The sequence below is a fragment of the Pristiophorus japonicus genome, chromosome 11 (genome assembly GCF_044704955.1).
Source record: "Pristiophorus japonicus isolate sPriJap1 chromosome 11, sPriJap1.hap1, whole genome shotgun sequence".
Taxonomy (NCBI): domain Eukaryota; kingdom Metazoa; phylum Chordata; class Chondrichthyes; family Pristiophoridae; genus Pristiophorus; species Pristiophorus japonicus.
Genome location: NC_091987.1, coordinates 117,396,014 through 117,416,426, shown reverse-complemented (window position 1 = coordinate 117,416,426; position 20,413 = coordinate 117,396,014). Strand labels below are relative to the sequence as shown.

Below are 20,413 nucleotides of genomic sequence, written 5' to 3'. Positions count from 1 at the left end.
ACAGGAGCTACTTTGCAGTCTATCTACCTGACAACAGTAACTCCGCTAGAAAAGTACATCATTGGCTGTAAAATGCTTTGGGACATGACAGGTGCTATATAAATGCAAGACTTTCTTTCTATGTCAAGGTGGGCACGCGTTCTGGCAAGGCTCCCTGGAGAGCAATCAGACAGATTTCGCCCTGTTCTCACTCAGCTGTACTGAGGCCTACTTCACCCCAACTGCTGCCGGCCTGAGGTCAGAACTCAGCTCAGGTGGTGCAATATTCCACTGATGTTTTTTCAATAACTTTATATAAACGATGAAGTAAACAGACCTGAAGTGCTTGTACTCCACAAGGAAGGATCTGAAGATAAACAAGATATTATTTCAGATTTAATACTGAGAAATCGATAACAATATTGAATGGAAAATGAAAGATACTATCTTACACATCTATCAAATTCAGATTCTGTTTGCAAAGATTGTTTAAACAAAGCATTGAAAATCAAAACAGCAATGAGTTTGATTCATCTGAGTGAAAGATTTTCTCTTGTTATTGATACCTTTTGCTCGTAGATGATTATCATAATTATGACTGAAATATGGATTGTGAGTCATAAGCAATATTTCCACAATTTTATGTAATAAACTTGTAATATGTGATGTATGGGGGCGGATTGTCTGCTCTGTCACACTCCGCTTTTCACCCTGGAGCAGCGGCAATGGAGGCTGTGAGGTCTTCTGGGCAGGCAGTCAACCTCCAGCGCCCCGTGGGGGTTTTTAGGGCCGGTTTTACAGCGGCGCGGACCAGAACCGCCAGAAGAGCAGTGCCAGTGTACAACACTCCTGGTTGTGACACCGGCGCACTTTTTGACTCCCGCCCAACCCGTATGCCCCACATCGCACCTCGCAGTGACCACCTGTAAATACGGGCGGACCAACTGATACCAACTGCAGAGAAGTAAGTAAATGCCTAAGGTAAGGTGATTGTTTTTTCTTTAAATTTTTTCTGCGATTTATATTGTGGTGGCAAGGGCTATGTATTGGTAATGGTTTTTTTCAGGTTTCACCCCCCCCCCCACCACCCCAAGCATGGCTCGGAGTGCTGCCGGCCCGGTTCGTTAGCTCGGGATTTTCCCATGCTAGCGCCCAAGAGAGGTGTACGATGCCTCCCTTAGCACTGCATCCCAGACTTAGGGCCCAGCTGCGTGATTTTGATATCTGAGGTGCAAACTATTTCCGGGCACAAACATTACCACCCGGTCGCCATTACCTCCCCAAAATCTTCAATGCTGAAAATCCAGCAGTTCACATCATTCAGTCGTGCTGATTCTGGCTATTTACAGTATAAGGTTTACACATTTTCACAAAAGGAACAGGAAGAGGCCACAAACTAAAAATGGTCTAAAGAAACCTTTGGGACTAGTTGGGAGGGAGAAACACGGCGTCAGCCTGGGGCAGGTGGTGACTCATCACAAATTAATGCAATTTCTGTGGCCAGGAGCTAGACCTGATCAAACATCGATACAATCAAGCTGAGGAGCCCCTGGATTGATTGGCCAGAGGGGGAAAACAAGTTCCCTATGGAGACTACAAGTCTACGAAAGACCAGGACAACCAAGGGTCCCACAAGGTGTGTATTTTTGGATAACGGGGCACTAAAGATAAGGAGTTATCTTTTACCCTGTCGACTCCGTGTGCAAATTGTGGCCATCCAAACCCATCTTCACAGCCATTCAAACAGATCACCACAAATATTGAGATCAATCCAGACGCATTAATGGAAAAGCAGCCCAGCAGGAGATATATTCATAAAATGGGTATATAGGTAAGAGCTGGAAACAACAGCTCAGAGAGAACACGAGAAGGAAAAAGATCAAGAAGACCAAGAAGGAAGACTGCGGTTGACCAGCAGGATGAGAAGAAGGCAACATCGGAGAGGAACAACCGGTCAAGGAACAATGACTACGAGCCTACGATCGACAAAGAGCAGCAACTGGCTGAATGGGTGATTGTATGTCTTCGATCGATTCTGTCAGAAGTTTTGTTCTGTCATTTTTATTGTTTTTTTGCGTAATAAAGCTAACAGTTGGTTTAAGCCTAAACTTTGCATTAAGTGGAGTCCTTTTCTGTAATTCCCAAGGTCCATCAATCAAAGTAGAGTGGAAAACGAACACCCTACAACTGTGAGTGAGATGGAAAAAGACAATTAACAGCAGCTTTTCTAGCTCCGTATCCCAGTATATTTATATTTCTGAACAGTGTCAGATAAATGGCAGAATTCGATGTTGAAGATATATTACAGATTTACACTGTCACATTCAAATTCAGAGCTTTGATGAATTATAAAGGCTATTGATTTGTTTCTACAAACTTTTGTGGGAAAGCAAATTGTGGGGAGGCCACAAAAAATCTGCAAAGAGATATAGACAGGCTAATGTGAAGTTATCCGCTTTGGCAGAAAAAGTAGAAAAGCAAATTATAATTTAAATGGAGAAAAATTGCAAAGTGCTGCAGTACAGAGGGACCTGAGGGTCCTTGTGCATGAAACACAAAAAGTTAGTATGCAGGAACAGCAAGTAATCAGGAAGGCAAATGGAATGTTGGCCTTTATTGCAAGGGGGATAGAGTATAAAAGCAGAGTAGTCCCTCTACAATTGTACAGGGTATTGGTGAGGTCACACCTAGAGTACTGCGTACAGTTTTGGTCTCCGTATTTAAGGAAGGATATACTTGCATTGGAGGCTGTTCAGAGAAGGTACACTAAGTTGATTCCGGAGATGAGGGGGTGACTTATGAAGATAGGTTGAGTATGTTGGGCCTATACTCATTGGAGTTCAGAATGAGAGGTGATCTTATCGAAACATATAAGATAATGAGGGGGCTCGACAAGGTGGATGCAGAGAGGATATTTCCACTTATAGGGGAAACTAAAACTAGGGGACATAGTCTAAAAATAAGGGGACCCCCAGTTAAAACTGAGATGAGGAGGAATTTCTTCTCTCAGAGGGTTGTAAATCTGTGTAATTATCTGCCCCAGAGAGCTGTGGAGGCTGGGTCATTGAATATATTTAAGGCGGAGATAGACAGATTTTTGAGCGATAAGGGAATAATGGGGAGCAGGCAGGGAAGTGGAGCCGAGTCCATGATCAGATCAGCCATGATCTTATTAAATGACGGAGTAGGCTCGAGGGGCCAGGTGGCTTATTCCTATTCCTATTTCTTATGTTGTTATGTTCTTATGATACTGATCATTGTTAATAATTATTTTTGTACATTCAGATATGAACCGAGTTTGTTATTGGTACCTGTTGTGGTTAATGAAGCAGATTTTACAGAAGTGACCTTGGGAGAAGTTGGAAAGACCTTCTGAACAGCATGGGAAATCAGTATTGCTGGCACTGAGTTGCCCAGCAATTGCCCACGGAACTCATACAGCTGGTAAAAGTAAGCTGTTTTCATCACTGTAAGGGTATATCTAAGCCTTAACTTAAACATTTACAAATCAAAAATGATGCACATACACTTTAAATAAGTTTATGCAAATATTGGCCCAGATTAAGATGTTTAAAATTATTTATCAAAATTGTAATTTATATTGAGGTTGGTGCATTAAGGGACTTCTAAATAAAATTAAAATTCAGTGCATTTATATTTATTAGAATTATATAAATTGTGTAATTATTTGAGGAGTTCATTGCATATCACTAGGGGATTCCCTTCCTAAATGACTGCAGTGGAATCTTCCTTTGTGGAGGACTGGGATGACGTGATCCCAGGGATGCTTCTGAACCACCGGTGTCCCTGGGATCCATGGACCTTTACCCCGCCGTAAGCCTGGAGGCCCGAGACTGGGCGCCTGGAGGTCGCTTCGTAAATTTCTCGCGCTTCAGAGGCATGCTCCAGAGGTACGCCTCTGCCTGCAATTTCTAGCCCAGTATTTAGATACAAGCAAATGCCTTGTGGTGAGAACTGATGGTTTGAACATAGAGATTTGAAATAATAACTTTTATAAAGAGGAAAGAATATTATTTTGTCAAACAAGTCTGTCCCTTTTTGTATGTTGTGAATTCCATTTCCCTGCCTTCTCATCAAACCCCTCTTTCTGCAAAAGTACATTTAGGGTTTCAAGTTTCTCTGTGTACTATTATTAAGTGGATTGGTTAAAATATTTGCCATAAATTCCTGCACAGTCATTATCCCCCAACTTAACAATTTCATTGGTAACACACAATGGAGCTTGATGTGAGCATTGGGGTGAAATATTAACCTTCAGCGGCGGCTCAAAGTAAGCTGTCCGCTATACACCCCGCACAATTTTCCTTTCCAGTGAAGTTGATGAAAAAGAAAATCAGGTGAGATGTATAATGGGCAAATGATTCAGTAGCATCTACTTTGCAACCTCACCAAAGTTGAATTTTAGCCCAATTGTCTCGTTGGCCCATTTATATTGGCCCAGAATTTGCAGTTGTAATGACAGCGAAAATGTCAGCGCTCGCCTTCATTACTGTGTAAAATTGACAGCAACTTCTGAGCGGCAGAAATTGCCCTCCACCGGAAATGGGGCGCAATTACTGTTATTATTGTGTTCCAGCGAAATTCAGCTCTTCATTTTTTTTTCGAGCAGGGAGGAAGTCGGTAATAATGGGGGCAGAAGTGGGGTGGGACTGAATATCTGCCACAATTAGTCATCATCGCCAGGCTGCTGGTGTCATTGCGCTGGCGCGTCATCACATCTCTCCCCTTCAGTTAAAGGGGAGAGCTGCCACGAGCTCCGCGTTTATTTTAGTTAGGTCCACTGGGCCAACAGGGAGCGTTTTGGCCGGGTCAGCGGCCTGGCACCCAAGGGGGAGTGTCAGGCTGCCTGTTGGCTGCCTGGCCAAACCCAGGGGCATAATTGTCGGGCCGACCTGGCAGTCAGCCGACATTAAAAAATAAAATGGCGCTGCCGGCTTCACCACCTCCCTTTTAAGGTTGGTCACGCCACCGACCAACAAGGACTGCACCGACAGAAAAAGCTGTCGGGGGCACCGTACCATGGCCGGAAGACTTTTGCAGGTGAATTTCACGTCCGGGGCGTGATATCGCACTTGGGAGGCTTCGGCAGCAGCGGGGCGGAAGTGGGGGGGAGTGGGGCGGATGTGGTCACTGCCAGAAAACGCTTGAGGGCAATTGCGCGAACAACGGATAGTCCACGAAAAGTCAGCAACCAATCCGCAACGAGCCCTGGCTGTCGCTTTTCACTGGCCAGAGGCCTTAATGAAAGGGGAAATTTCGGCCCCCTGGTACCTGCACAAGCGTAGTTAAACACAGAAATCCAGAAGTTGCTGTAACGATATCCTGATCCTGCACAGGGTGCACTGTTGCAGTATTCGCAGATGCAATCAACACAGAATCACTGACTTCAACTTTTTACGCACTATTCTCACTGTAAAAACCAATGAAAATGTTAAGCCTGGAGTAACTGAGTTTTTAACAGCATACAAAGTCATAATTAATGCTGAACAATTGCTCTGATCCTAAAAAAAATATCTTTTACAAGTGTAATTCCCTTAGAATAATATTTAAATTGCATGATTTTTAAAATAATAATAATATATATTTTTAAGTTTGTTTATGGATATTTCAGCTCCACCCTTAATCCCATGTGTATTTCCCAATCTTTATTTCACTTTCTGTAATGATAAAATGTTAATTATAATCTCTGGTTTTTACTTCTTGCTTTGCTGTCTGTGAGAATTCTTCCAACTGATCTACTGATCAGCCTGCCTTCTGCCTGCATTGTTGCTGGACACCACAGATGGCACCAAATTCAATGTCACGTCGAAAAAGAGGAAATCCACGCTCTAAATCTTTGTGGGAAGCTTTTTTTGAGGTCAGCGGCGAGTACCGTCTCTTCGCCATTGACTGCAAAATCCATTATTTATTTCAATAGGAAACATTTATTAAATCACACTAAAATCTCCTCTTTTCTAATGAGAACAGGATGAAATCCCTTGACATAAGAACATAAGAACATAAGAAATAGGAGCAAAAGTAGGCCCTATGGCCCCTCGAGCCTGTTCCGCCATTCAATAAGATCATGGCTGATCATCGACTTCAACTCTACTATCCCACACGATCTCCATATCCCTTGCTTCCCCTAGATGTTTTTGCATGACTTCTGAATCTTGCTATCACCCTGCTTGACCTATGCTGCTCCCTACCAAGGACAGTAATATTGTTGCTGTGGTATAATGTGCAATACAGGACACAGAGGGCCTGCAGAACATTGTTGATATTCCCCTTATTTGTGAACAGGCTTGAGGAGACTGCTGCACTTGGAGCTTCCAGTTATATTTTCTTGAGACTCTAATTGAAATTAGTTGGTGAGCCCCTGATTGAATCAGGAGGTAGGAATCAAAGATAGGAAAAAGGGTTCAATGATTTAACCAGCAGTGTGGCTATTGGTTGGTCAGAATTTCTCCCATGCTGCTAAAAAATAAAACAAATAAAGTAATTTCATCAAGAGTAAGGGGCCACATTTTTGATCAAATCTTCAAATGTTCACTTGTGTTTTTGTCATTTCGCTCCCCGTTTAGAACCATTCACCATTAATCAGCCCACAAGCCAGGCTAGGAATCTGCTCTCAAGCCTCTTCAAATCTCTGTCGCACAAAGACAAATGGAAATAGCACTGGGAGACTACCTGCCAGTTGCCTCTTCCTGCCTGTGAGGAAGGATCTAGCCCCTACTTGTTGCATCCTCAACAACCTGATTGAGATATTCGCTGGATTTTCAGTTGCAGGCTTCTTAGGCCGTTAATGGTGGCGGGCGGTACATTTTGCGCCAGAAAATAGTTTGCGTCGGCATCTACAAAATTCAGCAGCTGGGCCCTGAGTGTGGAGCGGAGCGCTAAGGGAGGGTGTTCCACACCTCTCTTAGGGCGTTAGGCCAGATGAGCAACTGAAAATCCGTTGCTAAAGAGCTGGCTTCGGAGTGCCCTAACAGAGGCCTCCCTGTAACAAAAAAAAGTCGGGACGCAAACAGAGAAAACATTCTCAATATATTACCGACCCCATATAAAGATAAATTGCAAAAAGAAAACAAAAAAAACAATCACACTTACCTCATGCAGTCATTCCTTCCCTCACTGCCGCCAGAACAGCTTAGACTGCCTGCTTTCCCAGGCGGTCCCACTACGGAGCGCAAGGGTCCAACTCCAACCGAATTTCACAACGCATTAGAAACCAGGGTTGTTGCACACCACCGCTCCCGGGTAGTACAGCTCCGCGCTGCCGCAAAACCACCTATAAATGTCCTGGAAGGAGGCGCTGGAAACTGGCCGCCCAGGTGGTAACCATTCCCAGAGCCATTACCGCCCCTCAGGGGCGCTAACAGAGGTGGAATCCGTGTGGAGAAATACATATGAGAACACGTGCTCTCCCCTTCCGTAGAACTCCATGACCTACCTTCCAAATTTGGGCACTTCACCATTGTCGATTAGAACTCTAATGCAGGTTTCACTTTCAATTTAGGGTTAGGGTTATTTTTAAGTTAAGTTAAGGTTAGGGTTAAGTTTACAAGTTAAAATAGTTTTAAAAAACTGTGCTACCTGATGTAGTGAAAGCAGCAGAAGTAACAGCACTGTCAGCTGAAAATAGACAATAGATTAGGTCAGATATATAGTAATATGTGTAAGGCACAGTCAGACACCAACAATGCTATTAAATGGAGTCAGTCAGAAATGGAAAACAAACAATAAAAAGTTATGGACTAAAGTTTTTAAATCATACATTAAAAAAAAATCATAGCACATCTAACTATAAGTTGGTAGAATTTAATTAAATATTTCTCTAATGTGATCTGCCTTGTTTTATTCTGCACAATCCATTATTTAGCTTCTTGAATATATTGGGACCTGATAAAGAGTTATGGTAAGAAATATCTCTGCATGCCACAATATGAAAGGAGTATGTTTCTGGTAACTGTTGTGGTTGATGGAGTAGATGTAACTGTAATAATGCTGGAGAACTGGAAAAAAAAGTAATTGAGGAGTCGGTCAGATGTAGCACAAGTTGGCAATGTCCTTACAACCGGTCAACAGAGGCAAAAAAGGGAAGCTAATATCAGACATCGAGAGCTCAGTACTGCAGAAAGTGTAGGGGTGAAATTAAAAAGGAAATTAGGAAAGCAAAGAGAGGGCATAACAAAATACTGGCAAGTAGAATTTTAAAAAAAATACAAAGATGTTTTATAATTACGTAAAGATTACTCTTTACATAATTATAAAACATCTTTGTATCACGAAGGAAAGAGTAGGGCCTATTAGGGACCAAAATGTATGAAGGCGAAGGATGTGGATAAGGTACTTAATGAATACTTTGTGGCTGTCTTCACAAAAGAGGGGGACGATGACGATGTTGAAGTTAAGGAGGAAGAGAGTGAAATATTGATGGCATAAACATAGTAAGAGAGGAAGTATTAAGGGGTTTAGCATCTTTGAAAATAGATAAATTGCCACGACCAGATGAAATATATCCTAGGCTATTAAAAGAAGCAAGGGAGGAAATTTCAGAGACTCTGGCCATCATTTTTCAATCCTCTCTGGCTACAAAAGTGGTGCCAGAGGATTGGAGAACTCCAACGTTGTACCTTTGTTTAAAAAGGGAGGAAGGGATAGACCGAGTAATTACAGGCCAGTTAGTCTAACCTCGGTGGTGGAAAAATTATTGGAATCAATTCTGATGGATAGTATAAACCTTCATTTTGAAAGATACATTTTAATCAAGGACAGTCAGCATGGATTTGTTAAGGGAAGGTTGTGTCTGACTAACTTGATTGACCCTCCATGTTATTTCCTCAAAAAATTAAATGAGAGAAGTACATTTGATGCAATCTGCATGGATTTTAGCAAGGTTTTTGACAAGGTCCCACATGGCAGGCTGATCAAAAAAGTAAAAGCCCATGAGATCCAAGGGAGAGTGGCAAATTGGATCCAAAATTGGCTCAGTGGCAGGAAGCAAAGGTTAATGATTGATGGGTATTTTTGTGATTGGAAGACTGTTTCCAGTGGGGTTCCACAGGGCTCAGTGCTTGGTCCCTTGCTTTTTGGAGTATATATTAATGATTTATACTTAAATGTAGAGGGAATGATAAATAAGTTTGCAGATGATACAAATATTGGTCGTGTGTTTGACAGTGAGTAGGAAAGCTTTAGACTGCAGGAAGATATCGATGGACTGGTCAGTTAGGCAGAAAAGTGGAAAATGGTATTCAATCCGGAGAAGTGTGATGTAATGCATTTGGGGAGGTGCAACAAGGCAAGGGAATACACAATAAATGGTAGGATACTGAGAGGTGAGGAGCAACAGAGGGAACTTGGAGTGTATATCTACAGATCCTTAAAGGTAGCACGACAGGTAGATAAGGTGGTTAAGATGGCATATGGATAATTTCCTTTAATAGCTGATGCATAGAATATAAGAGCAGGGAAGTTATGCTAGAACTATATATAACACTAGTTAGGCCATAACTTGAGTACTGCGTACAGTTCTGGTCATCACATTACAGAAAAGATGTGATTGCACTAGAGAGGGTACAGAGGAGATTTACGAGGATGTTGCAACGACTGGAAAATTTTAGCTATGAGGAAAGATTGGAAGGCTTGGGTTATTTTCTTTGGAACAGAGGGGGCTGAAGGAAGATTTAATTGAGGTGTATAAAATTATGAGGGGCCTGGATAGAGTGGATATAAAGGACCTATTTCCCTTAGCAGAGGGGTCAATAACCAGGGGGCATAGATTTAAAGAAAGTGGTAGAAGGATTAGAGGAGAGATGAGGAAACAAAATATCACCCAAAGGGTGGTGGGGGTCTGGAACCCACTGCCTGAAAGGGTGGTCAAGGCAGAAACCCTCATCACCTTCAAAAAGAGCTACGGACCTAGTGCTGGAAGGTGGGATTAGGCTGGGTAGCTCTTTTTTGACCAGAACGGACACGATGGGCCAAGTGGCCTCATTCTGTGTCATAATTTTTCCATGATTCTATGAATTGCTGCTAAATTAGCAAACATTGGCTTTAATATCAGACTTGCTTCTGATCGATATTTTTTAGAACTACGTTCCAACGAAAATGAGCAACTTCAATCACTTGTCTGTTGTTTCTTAATCAATCGTACACATCAAAATAAGAAGAAAACTGTTGATACCTGTTGTGTTCAAAGACTCAGTAGTGATATCCGCTGAAAACAGACAAGTCAGAAGGTTATATAGTATGCATAAACAGTAGGGATAGTGTAAGTGGACACAACAGGAGTGAGTAAAGCCCTTTTACCGAGGTCTATGTGCAGGCCTCTTTTGTCATCCACCTGCTTTCATCCCAAACACATTTCCCTCTACTCTCTGTTGACTGAGGGATCTGTCCCATTCTTATGTAAGTACTTTAACCAAGTACACATAATCTAGTCCATAAATTAAATTATTGGAAGTGCACGTTAGTTACACCTTAAAGAAGGAAAGTAATTCAGGCACATGAAATTCTTAACATTAAAGAAAGAAAGACTTGCATTCACATAGCATCTTTCATGACCACCGGACGTCTCAAAGTGCTTTACAACCAGTGAAGTACTTTTGAAGTGTAGTCACTGTTATAATGTTTAGTTAAGTTAAATGGTTGGAAGCATCATGAGCAACACATACCCAAATCTCTGACATGCAGTGCTGACGGCGAGGCCCTCTGCTGGGAGGCTGACGTTGGAAAATCTCCCCTTTAATGTCCTCTTGACAATGCAGAATTGAGGATGCACGTGCTGTGGAACCCAACTCTTTTTTGTCACAAGGTACAGTCCACAACACCTGCACAACAGGCAAGCTGTGCACCTAAAGTTGTTCTTAAGTCAGAGTTCATGGCCTTTCCAGTTAGGGGAAGGTACATAGAGGTCAAGTATTGACAAACAGCGTAGATGGGCTCGACAAGAAAACGTGGCAGCATTTTCCTCTTTTATTTAGCAGAGACATTGCTACCCCCACCTCCCATTTCTGGAGGTGATGGTGAAAATGATCTCATCAGGTGGGTCTCAGTGCCACTGGATACCCCACTGCATTTGGAGGATTTGTAAGAGGGATTTGATGGCCAGAGGAGGTATATCAGACAGGTGCATTTGCATCTTAAGCATTCGGTTCGGTGGTACCAGGTAATAGATGTGGACACTTATTTAGGCACTTTACAGCCTTCTGGACTCAACGTCGTGTTCAACAATTTCAGAGCATAACCTCTGCCCATCTTTGGCTCCCTCCCCCAATCTTATGGTTTTTTTCTCTTTGTCTCCAATGGCAGCTGGTCATTATTCCGCCATTTACACCTTATCTAGATTAACTTTTTTCTAACTTCTGTCATTACCATTTCAATTCGGCCCATCATCCTTTTTGTCTCTCTAATCTCGCCTGCCTTCCACCCTATCACAGACCTTCCCCTTTGTTCTTTCTTTTCCTCCCCCTTTCAGTGCTTCTTAAGAATCTGTTTTTTCCAAGCATTTACCAGTTCTGACGAAGGGTCGTCGACCCAAAAGGTTAACTCTGTCTTTCTCTCCACAGATGCTGCCTGACACTCTTTTCTGTTTTTGTTTTATATTAAATAAGATGTGGACATGTTGAATGCCTGCTACAGGGAAAACACTGCATCCTATCCATGCTGCAGAGCTCAACAGAAAAAAAATGACTGTGCCTGTACAATTGGAAAGTGCATGAGCGTTGTGTTGGCTCTATGATTTGGCAAGAAACTTACCGTGAAGTGCTGTTAAGATGTGCTTTAAGGCAACATTTTGAAAGAAAGCGAAGTGAGAGCAGCATGTACCTTGGCAACCTTTCTGAGGCTAGAAAGTTCCTTGTGGACCGATTCCCCGGTTTGGTGGATAACTGACAGTGCAGACATCCCCCTTTCCGCCACTTCTGTCCATGCAGCTTCTTGCAGTACTCGTCACTACAGGTATGGCCCTCTCTTCCAAAAAGGACCACCCCTCTTTACAATGCTTTAAGAGTGAGTTCAGGAAATCGCACCCGCTTTGTGGAGCTCTCGGTGCTACGTGATGAAAGCACCACACTGATATTTAAGTTAGCCGACCTGATGCTATTTGGTGTGGCCAGCTGTTCATTCTACCCGTACACTCAGTACTTGAGCAGCAGGGGGAGTCGACAGCACATTGGCATGGCCCATTGTTTGATGTGACAGCCGACACGGTAAACTATGAAAGTGGGCAATTTGTCCTAATGTGCCAGATAGGGAGAGCAGGTCGGAACAAGAGCCAGTCCTTTTGGTACTAGTGACAGAAAAACAAAAACTCCTGAAAACACACAGCAGATCTGTCAACACTCTGTAAAGAGAAAAAACAGATTCATGTTTTGTACTGAGAACCTTTATCAGAACTCTGGTTTGGAGTCTGCACCCAAAACGTTAATCTGTCTTTTCTTGTTTCAGATGCTGACTGATCTGCTGTTAGTTTTCAGCATTTTTATACCAGATTTCCAGTGCCTGCAGTTTTTTTTCTTTTTAGCCCTTTAGTACGCTTTTTCTTTGCAATAGAGATCAGTCATCGCTGGGTAATTTGCAACTGTAAATGTTGTAAAAATAAAAAATAAGTAGTACGTCACTTTTGGATTATTGCAATAACACATTGCTCCACTGATATGCACCACTGAAAATATTCAGTAAAATACTATTTGTATCATGATTGCATTGACCCATGCCGATATTTTGATTGTTCCGTCTGTTCCTCTCTCTGCTTCCTCTACTGTCCAAGCGCTGGCATTCTGGGCAATTTGCGATGCTTCTACAATACACTTGTAGCACATTATGTAGCATATTTGTAATTTTTAAACCATCACAATGAGTGTAAAACTGGGCAGAGTGTCTACTGTATAGCACAAGAAGCCCTCCTTAACTTGTCCCAGGTACACTGTGACACTATTTGACATGACTCGACAACCTCTAACTTTTTCATCCCCATAGAAAATACACTGCATGGCTTCGCTTGTGAGTAAAAAAAGAAACATCATTGCCAGTGTGTGCAAAGAGTTAACACTGTAAAGGGCAAGTCACACTTGTCTTATAAGGTAATTAGCCAACCCAAACATTTTTCTAAGACAGGTATTTCAGGATCCACAAGGAAGGAGTTGTTGACTGTTGAATGTGAAGGTGGAGGCTCCTCTTTGAAAGTGTAAATGTCAGGCTTGTTGCCTAACCCTGAAGTGCTCCCTGGAATGCAGATTGTTTCCAGCAGTGGACTGGAGCCAAGTGCCAGGATGAAGTGCGAGGCGTTGGTTGCTAAAGATTTTTGGATGGTTCACCATTGTGATTGTAGGGACTTTCATGAAGCTGTTGAGTGTTTCTGCTCTCACGATAATCTGGGAACTGTTGCAGCTGTGGAAGGACACTCGGTGTACTAAACTAGGCACTATTTTGTACCTGTTATAGCATCATATGCACTTGTAATTTCTCATTTAATGCTGCATTTATTTTATGCAACCATTTCAAAACAATGGAGTTGCAAAATACCCAGCGATGACTGATCCCTATTTTAAAGGAAAATACTAAAGGGCTAAAAAGAAAAAAAAATTGCAGCCATTTTCAGACACCCTTGCTTCAACAATAACACCAAGCCACACTTGATCAAAGAGATAGGTTTTAAGGAGCATCTTAAAGGAGGAAAGAGAGGTGGAGAGGCAGAAAGGTTTAGGGAGGGAATTTCAGAGCTTAGAGCTTAGGCAGAAGGCAATCGGGGTTGCACACACTCGTTTCCACAGCAACAGACATAGGACATACAACATAGACAAACAACTGCACACGTGAGAACTTCCTCAATGAATAGGAAGATTGGTACAGTTCAGTGATTAGGAAACTATTTCACTAGCTAGACAGTCAGCTTGCTGAGAGCCAGCAGAATTAGTCAGAATCACCAAACGATGATGCAGCATTTATATTGCTGTCGCTAGAGATGCCACGGACAACCATCATTCATATGGGTCTTATTGTCTCTGGAGGCAGCATCATCACCTCATGTACCTTACGCACTGCCACTGAATCCAAAGGTGTCAGTGGTGGAAGTGCTTTTGGGTAAAGGTAGGGTGCTTTAAGCATTAAACACACTTCACAACTAAGCCTCTTCAATGATAAAGACCCCCGATCAGTGCTTTTGGCCTGTGGAGATCTTTATGATTGGATCAGATAACAAAACATCGTCATTCTTACCGATGAAATTCTCTCATTAGTTTCGGTCTAGAGCACTTTCAAAAGCTGAGCAGCAGCTACAAAACAGCTGACAACTCAAAAACCTGAATATAGACCTCTGACATGTGAATAGACTAAAAGAACAGTGCGGGAAAAACTGGTCATAACTTAAGCTGCAGTTACAGCATCACTTAATAGCAGAACAATAGAGCAAAAACAGGAGATTTGCCTCACCACTTGTGGAGACAGCTCAGGGTATTGGTCGTGTCAGCCATGACTAAGTGAGTAGCACTCTTGCCTCTGAGTCATGAAGGTTGTGGGTTCAAGTCCCACTCCAGAGACTTGAGAGCAAAATAAATCTAGGCTGACACTCCAGTGCAGTGCTGAGGGAGTGCTGCACTGTCAGAGGAACCATCTTTCAGATGAAATGCTGAACCCAAGGCCTTGTCTGCCCTCTCAGGTGGACATAAAAGATCCCATGACACTATTTTGAAGAAGAGCAGGGGAGCTCTCCCCGCTGTCCGAGCCAATATTTATCCCTCAATCAACATCACTGAAACAGATTATCTGGTCATTATCACATTGCAATTTGTGGGAGCTGGCTGTGTACAAATTGGCTGCTGCGTTTCCCACATTACAGCAGTGACTACACTTCAAAAGTACTTCATTGGCTGTGGGACATCCTAAGGTCATGAAATGTGCTATATAAGTGCATACCTTTCTTTTTTTAGTACTCTCTGCTGCTAAAGCTGATGATTAACTTGTATTAAAATTGGTTGTATGGTTGTCATAATAATATGGAGGCTCTCTTGTCTGACCTCCCACTGGGACTCTATGTCTCGCCAGTTGATGTAGGGACTCTTCTCCATATCTCCCCGCACTTCAGATAGCCATGCTTCTTCCCCCTCCTCCCAGTTCAAGATGGCAGTCTTCGTCCCCCCGATACCTCCTCAGTTTATGATGGCAGTCATCTCCCTCGCTTTTCTTATATTCACACCTCATGTTCCCCCCTGTGTCCTTTCAGTTCAGCTTGTTCATACTGGCACTGCTGTCCCGCTCCCCGTGACACACACTGGCACTCTTCTTCAATATCCACCCCCTCCTTCCCAGGTTACATTGGAGCGATGAAGAGAAGAATATGAGCACAAATGTGGGGAGATGGGGCGGAGAGTGCCATTCTCAACTGGCGGTTGGCAGCGTGATCTGGGAAAGGAGAGAAACATTCAAAACTGAATCGATTACATTAGAGTTACGAATGGAAGTATTAATTCACTGGGAGTATATTATAAATCACTGAACTGTGGAAAGGACATAGAGGAAAATCTGGCAGATAGTTTAAAGGGAAATATTATTGGATTTTATAAACACAAAAAACATAAAGAATTGTTTTTTTAAAAAAGGGGGTGTGGATTAGAGATGAAGGTGGAAATGTATTTTTTTTAAATTTGTTCATGGGATGTTGTCATCGCTGGCAAGGCCAGCATTTATTGCCCATCCCTAATTTCCTTTGAGAAGATGGTGGTGAGCCGCCTTCTTGAACCGCTGTAGTCTGTGTGGTGAAGGTTCTACCACAGTGGTGTTAGGGAGGGAGTTCCAGTATTTTGACCCAGCCATGATGAAGGAACAGTGATATACTTCCAAGTCAGGATGGTGTGTGACTTGGAGGGGAACGTGGAGGTGATGGTGTTCCCATGCACCTGCTGTCCTTGTCCTTCTAGGTGGTAGAGGTCACAGGTTTGGGAGGTACTGCCAAAGAAGACTTGGCAAGTTGCTGCAGTGCATCTTGTAGATGGTACACATTGCAGTCATGGTACGTCAGTGATGGAGGGAGTGAATCTTTAAGGTGATGGATGGGGTGCCAATCAAGCGGGCTGCTTTGTCCTGGATGGTGTCGAGCTTCTCGAGTGTTATTGGAGCTGCACTCATTCAGGCAAGTGGAGAGTATTCCATCACACTCCTGACTTGTGTCTTGTAGATGATGGAAAGACCTTGGGTAGCCTGAAGGTAAAACACTCACCGCAGAATACTCAGCCCCTGACTTGCTCTTGTTGCCACAGTATTTATCTGGCTGGTCCAGTTAAATTTCTGGTCAATGGTGACCCCCCCCCACCCCCAGGATGTTAATGTGGGGGATTCGGTGATGGTAGTGGCTTTGAATGTCAAGGGGCGGTAGTTAGATTCTCGCTTGTGTGGTATGAGTGTTATTTGCCATTTATCAGCCCAAACCTGAATGTCGTCCAGGTCTTGCTGCATGCAGCCATGGACTGCTCCATTTTCTGAGAAGCTGCAAATGGCACTGAACACTGTGCAGTCATCAGCGAACATTCCCACTTCTGACTTTATGATGGAGGGAAGGTCATGAATGAAGCAGCTGAAGATGGTTCGGCCTAGGACACTGCCCTGAGGAACTCCTGCAGTGATGTCCTGGGGCTGAGATGATTGACCTCCAACCACCACAACCATCTTCTTTTGTGCTAGGTATGACTCCAGCCAGTGGAGAGTTTCCCATTGATTCCAATTGACTTCAGTTTTGCTGGAATCCTTGATGCCACACTTGGTCAGATGCTGCCTTGATGTCAAGGGCAGTCATTCTCACCTCACCTCTGGAATTCAGCTCTTTTGTTCATGTTTGGACCAAGGCTGTTAAGAGGCCTGGTAGAACCCAAACTGAGCATCGGTAAGCAGGTTATTGGTGAGTAAGTACCGCTTGATAGCACTGTTGACAACATTTCCATCACTTTGCTGATGAGTGAGAGTAGACTGATGGGGTGGTAATTGGTTGGATTGGATTTGTGCTGTTTTTTGTGGACAGGACTTAGCTGGGCATTTTTCCACATTGTTGGATAGATGCCAGTGTTGAAGCTGTACTGGAACAGCTTAGCTAGAGACGTGGCTAGTTCTGGAGCACAGCAGACCGGGATGTTGTTGGGGCCCACAGCCTTTGCTGTATCCAGTGCGCTCAGCCGCTTCTTGATATCACGTGGAGTGAATCGAATTGGTTGAAGATTGGCTTCTGTGATGGTAAGGACCTCAGGAGGAGGCCAATATGGATCATCCACTCTGCACTTCTGGCTGAAGATTGTTGTAAATGCTTCAGCTTTGTCTTTTTCAGTCATGTGCTGGGCTCCGCCATCATTGAGAACAGGGAGATTCATGGAGGCTCCTCCTCCCATTAATTGTTTAATTGTCCACCACCATTCATGACTGGATGTAGCAGGTCTACAGAGCTTTAATCTGATCTGTTGGTTGTGGGATCGCTTAGCCCTGTCTATAGCATGCTGCTTCCACTGTTTAGCATGCTGTAATCCTGTGTTGCAGCTTCACCAGTTTGGCACGTCATTTTTAGATATGCTGGTGCTGCTCCTGGCATGCTGTTCCACACACTTCATTGAACCAGGGTTGGCCCCTTGGCTTGATGGTAATGGTAGAGTGAGGGCTATGCTGGACTAGGAGGTTACAGATTTTGGTGGAATACAATTCTGCTGCTGCTGATGGCCCTCAGCGCCTCATGGATGTCCAGTTTTGAGCTGTTAGATCTGTTCTGAATTTGTCTCATTTAGCACAGCGGTAGTGCCACATGACACGATGGATGGTGTCCTCAGTGTGAAGATGGGACTTCATCTCCACAATGACTGTGCAGTTATCACTGCTACCAATGCTGTCATGGACAGATGCATCTATGACAGGTAGATTGGTGAGGACAAGGTCAAGTAGGTTTTTCCCTCGTGTTGGTTCTCTCACCACGTGCTGCAGGCCCAGTCTGGCAGCTATGTCCTTCAGGACTCAGCCAGCTCGGTCAGTCGTGGTGCTACCGAGCCACTCTTGATGATGGACTTTGAAGTCCCCCACCCAGAGTATATTCTGTGCCTTTGCTACTCTCAGTGCTTCTTTCAAGTGGTGTTCAACATGGAGGAGTACTGATTCATCAGCTGAGGGAGGGCTGTAGGTAGTAATCACTAGGAGGTTTCTTTGTCATTGCTCGACCTGAAGCCATGAGACTTCATGGGCCTCGAAGTCAATGTTGAGGATTCTCAAGGCCACCATCTCCCGACTGTATACCACTGTGCCGCCACCTTAGGTGGGTCTGTCCTGCCGGTGGGACAGGACATATTATGGGCTGATGATGGAGGAGTCTGGGACATTGACTAAAAGGTATGATTCTGTGAGTAAGACTATTTCAGGCTGTTGCTTAACTAGTCTGTGGGACAGCTCTCAGAATTTTGGCACAAGTCCCCAGATGTTGGTGAGAAGGACTTTGCAGGGTCGACTGGGCTGGGTGTCCTTAGCCGGTGCCGAGGTCTCATGCTGGGTGGTCCGTCCAGTCTTAGTCTTCTTCTTGTTTTTTGTAGTGGTTGCATACAACTGAGTTGCTTACTCAGCCATTTCAGAGGGCAGTTAAGAGTCAATCACATAGCTGGTGGTGAGCCACTTTCTAGAATTGGTGCATTCCGTGTGGTGAAGAGACTTTGCCATAACGGTTTGGTGGAACAAAGTGACTTGCTAGGCCGTTTCAGAGCTGGAGTCAGATTAGGTGAGGATGGCAGATTTCCTTCCATAAAGGATATTAGTGAACCAGATGGTTTTTACAACAATCTTATAGTTTCATGGTCACCATTACTGAGTCACCATCACTGATACTAGATTTTATTCCAAATGTATTTGATTAACTGAATTTAAATGCCCCAGCTGCCATGGTGGAATTTGAACTCATGCCTCAGGATCATTAGTCCAGGCCTGTGGATTACAATGTCCATTGACATTACCACTATGCTGCCATTTCCCAATGAAGGAAGAAAGAACAGCAGAAGATACTAAATGAGTATTTTTTTCTCAGCTTTCACAGGAGAGTGTGATAGTGGGAATGCAAGGATACAAGAGGAGGGAGATGGAACAATTAAACATGACCATTCTAGATGAGGAATTAATACTGAAAATATTGGTGGAGCTGAAAATGGAACAGACATTGGGCCCTGTTGGCATGTTTCATGATGTCACATAAAAAAGTGGGAATGAGAAGAGAGAGAGAAAAACAATTTATATTTGTACAGTGCCATTGCAGCCTCAAAGCACTTCACAGCTCACGAGATACTTTTGAGGTGTAGGCACTTTGTAATGTGGGGAGCAGAGGTGTAATTAGATTGTTCTCCTTATTGTAAAGACCACGCCAAAAGGAATCAGGAAATAATATGGCATTGTAAGCTTCGAGATAAACTATCTTGTATAGAATTCCCAGTTTCATTCCTTACAATAATAAGACAACAATCCCTTCACTGATACAGTGACCGTACAACACTTGTCTTGCCTGTAAACATCAGGCAATTTGTCTGTAGGGTCAGTTCTACGTAAATATCAAATGGCCTCCCCAATGTAATCTTTAATCTGCGAGTAGCTGAAAGAACTGCTTTATTCCTGCTTTTCTAAGGAATAGTTGGTTTCCATGTGAGCCTATCGCTCTTTCATGACTTTCTAGATCCTTCAAAAGGCATCATATATCACACACAAAGAGGTAAATCTTTAAATAGTCTCAAATTAAATAATGGGTTTTACCTGCACCTAAGCCCATCTATCATATAATTATAAACAGCTCAGTAATGTGTTGATGTGCTGTTATATACAAATGCACGTCAAGTACATATACATAAATCCTAATACCCCCACTGTCACCTGAACTCAACAAATTGGCACGGTGATAAGATGAATTTATGACTTCTAAACTGTTAATGCAATAGGATAACCATTACATTAAGATACCCATCAAGAACTGGAATCAAACATTTTACATAGCAGTCTCCAGATGTCACACAAATGGAAGTTTGACACAATGGGATAAATCTTTCAGACCATGGCGGAAATAAATGCAGTGGGCTTCACGCTCACTCAATTTGGTTGGAGTCAGACCTCGTTCATACTTCTGTAGCTCACCTCATTAAAACAAAGGAAGTGAGTGTTCTGCATGTGTAGCACCCACACTGGGAGCTCATGACTTCGGGTGCCAAGAACATGGGCCAGTTGCAGCAGGTGGGTCTCAGAAAAGCAGCTATCTTAGCTATCCAAGGTCACATGTGATAGAGAGGGTTGATGTAGACAAGGAAATGGTACAGACAGGGTCAATATAGTTGGAGCGCAATGATAAAAATGGGCTTGTTCCATTAGTAGGGGTGTATTGCGGACCTCCAAAGTGGGGGCTGGGAAAGTGGAAAAGTGGAAATCCGCAATCAGATTAGAGTGATGA

General features: G+C 43.3%; 1 protein-coding gene across 24 annotated transcripts in view; it reads right to left on the bottom strand.

Annotated features, from left to right (window-relative positions):
• Window positions 1-20,413, bottom strand: part of LOC139276239 (adhesion G-protein coupled receptor G2-like) — a 281,046-nt gene that overhangs the window by 200,847 nt on the left and 59,786 nt on the right. For 18 of the 24 annotated variants that reach the window (XM_070893921.1, XM_070893925.1, XM_070893932.1 and 15 more), the window contains 3 exons: window positions 10,169-10,201; window positions 7,576-7,614; window positions 317-346 (listed from right to left, as the gene is read on the bottom strand). The exons of 4 other annotated variants lie outside the window; for them this stretch is intronic. In XM_070893921.1, coding sequence (XP_070750022.1) covers window positions 317-346; window positions 7,576-7,614; window positions 10,169-10,201 — 102 coding nt within the window. The remainder of the gene's footprint in view (window positions 1-316; window positions 347-7,575; window positions 7,615-10,168; window positions 10,202-20,413) is intronic. 2 more of the 24 variants (XM_070893940.1, XM_070893943.1) reach the window with 1 other exon arrangement.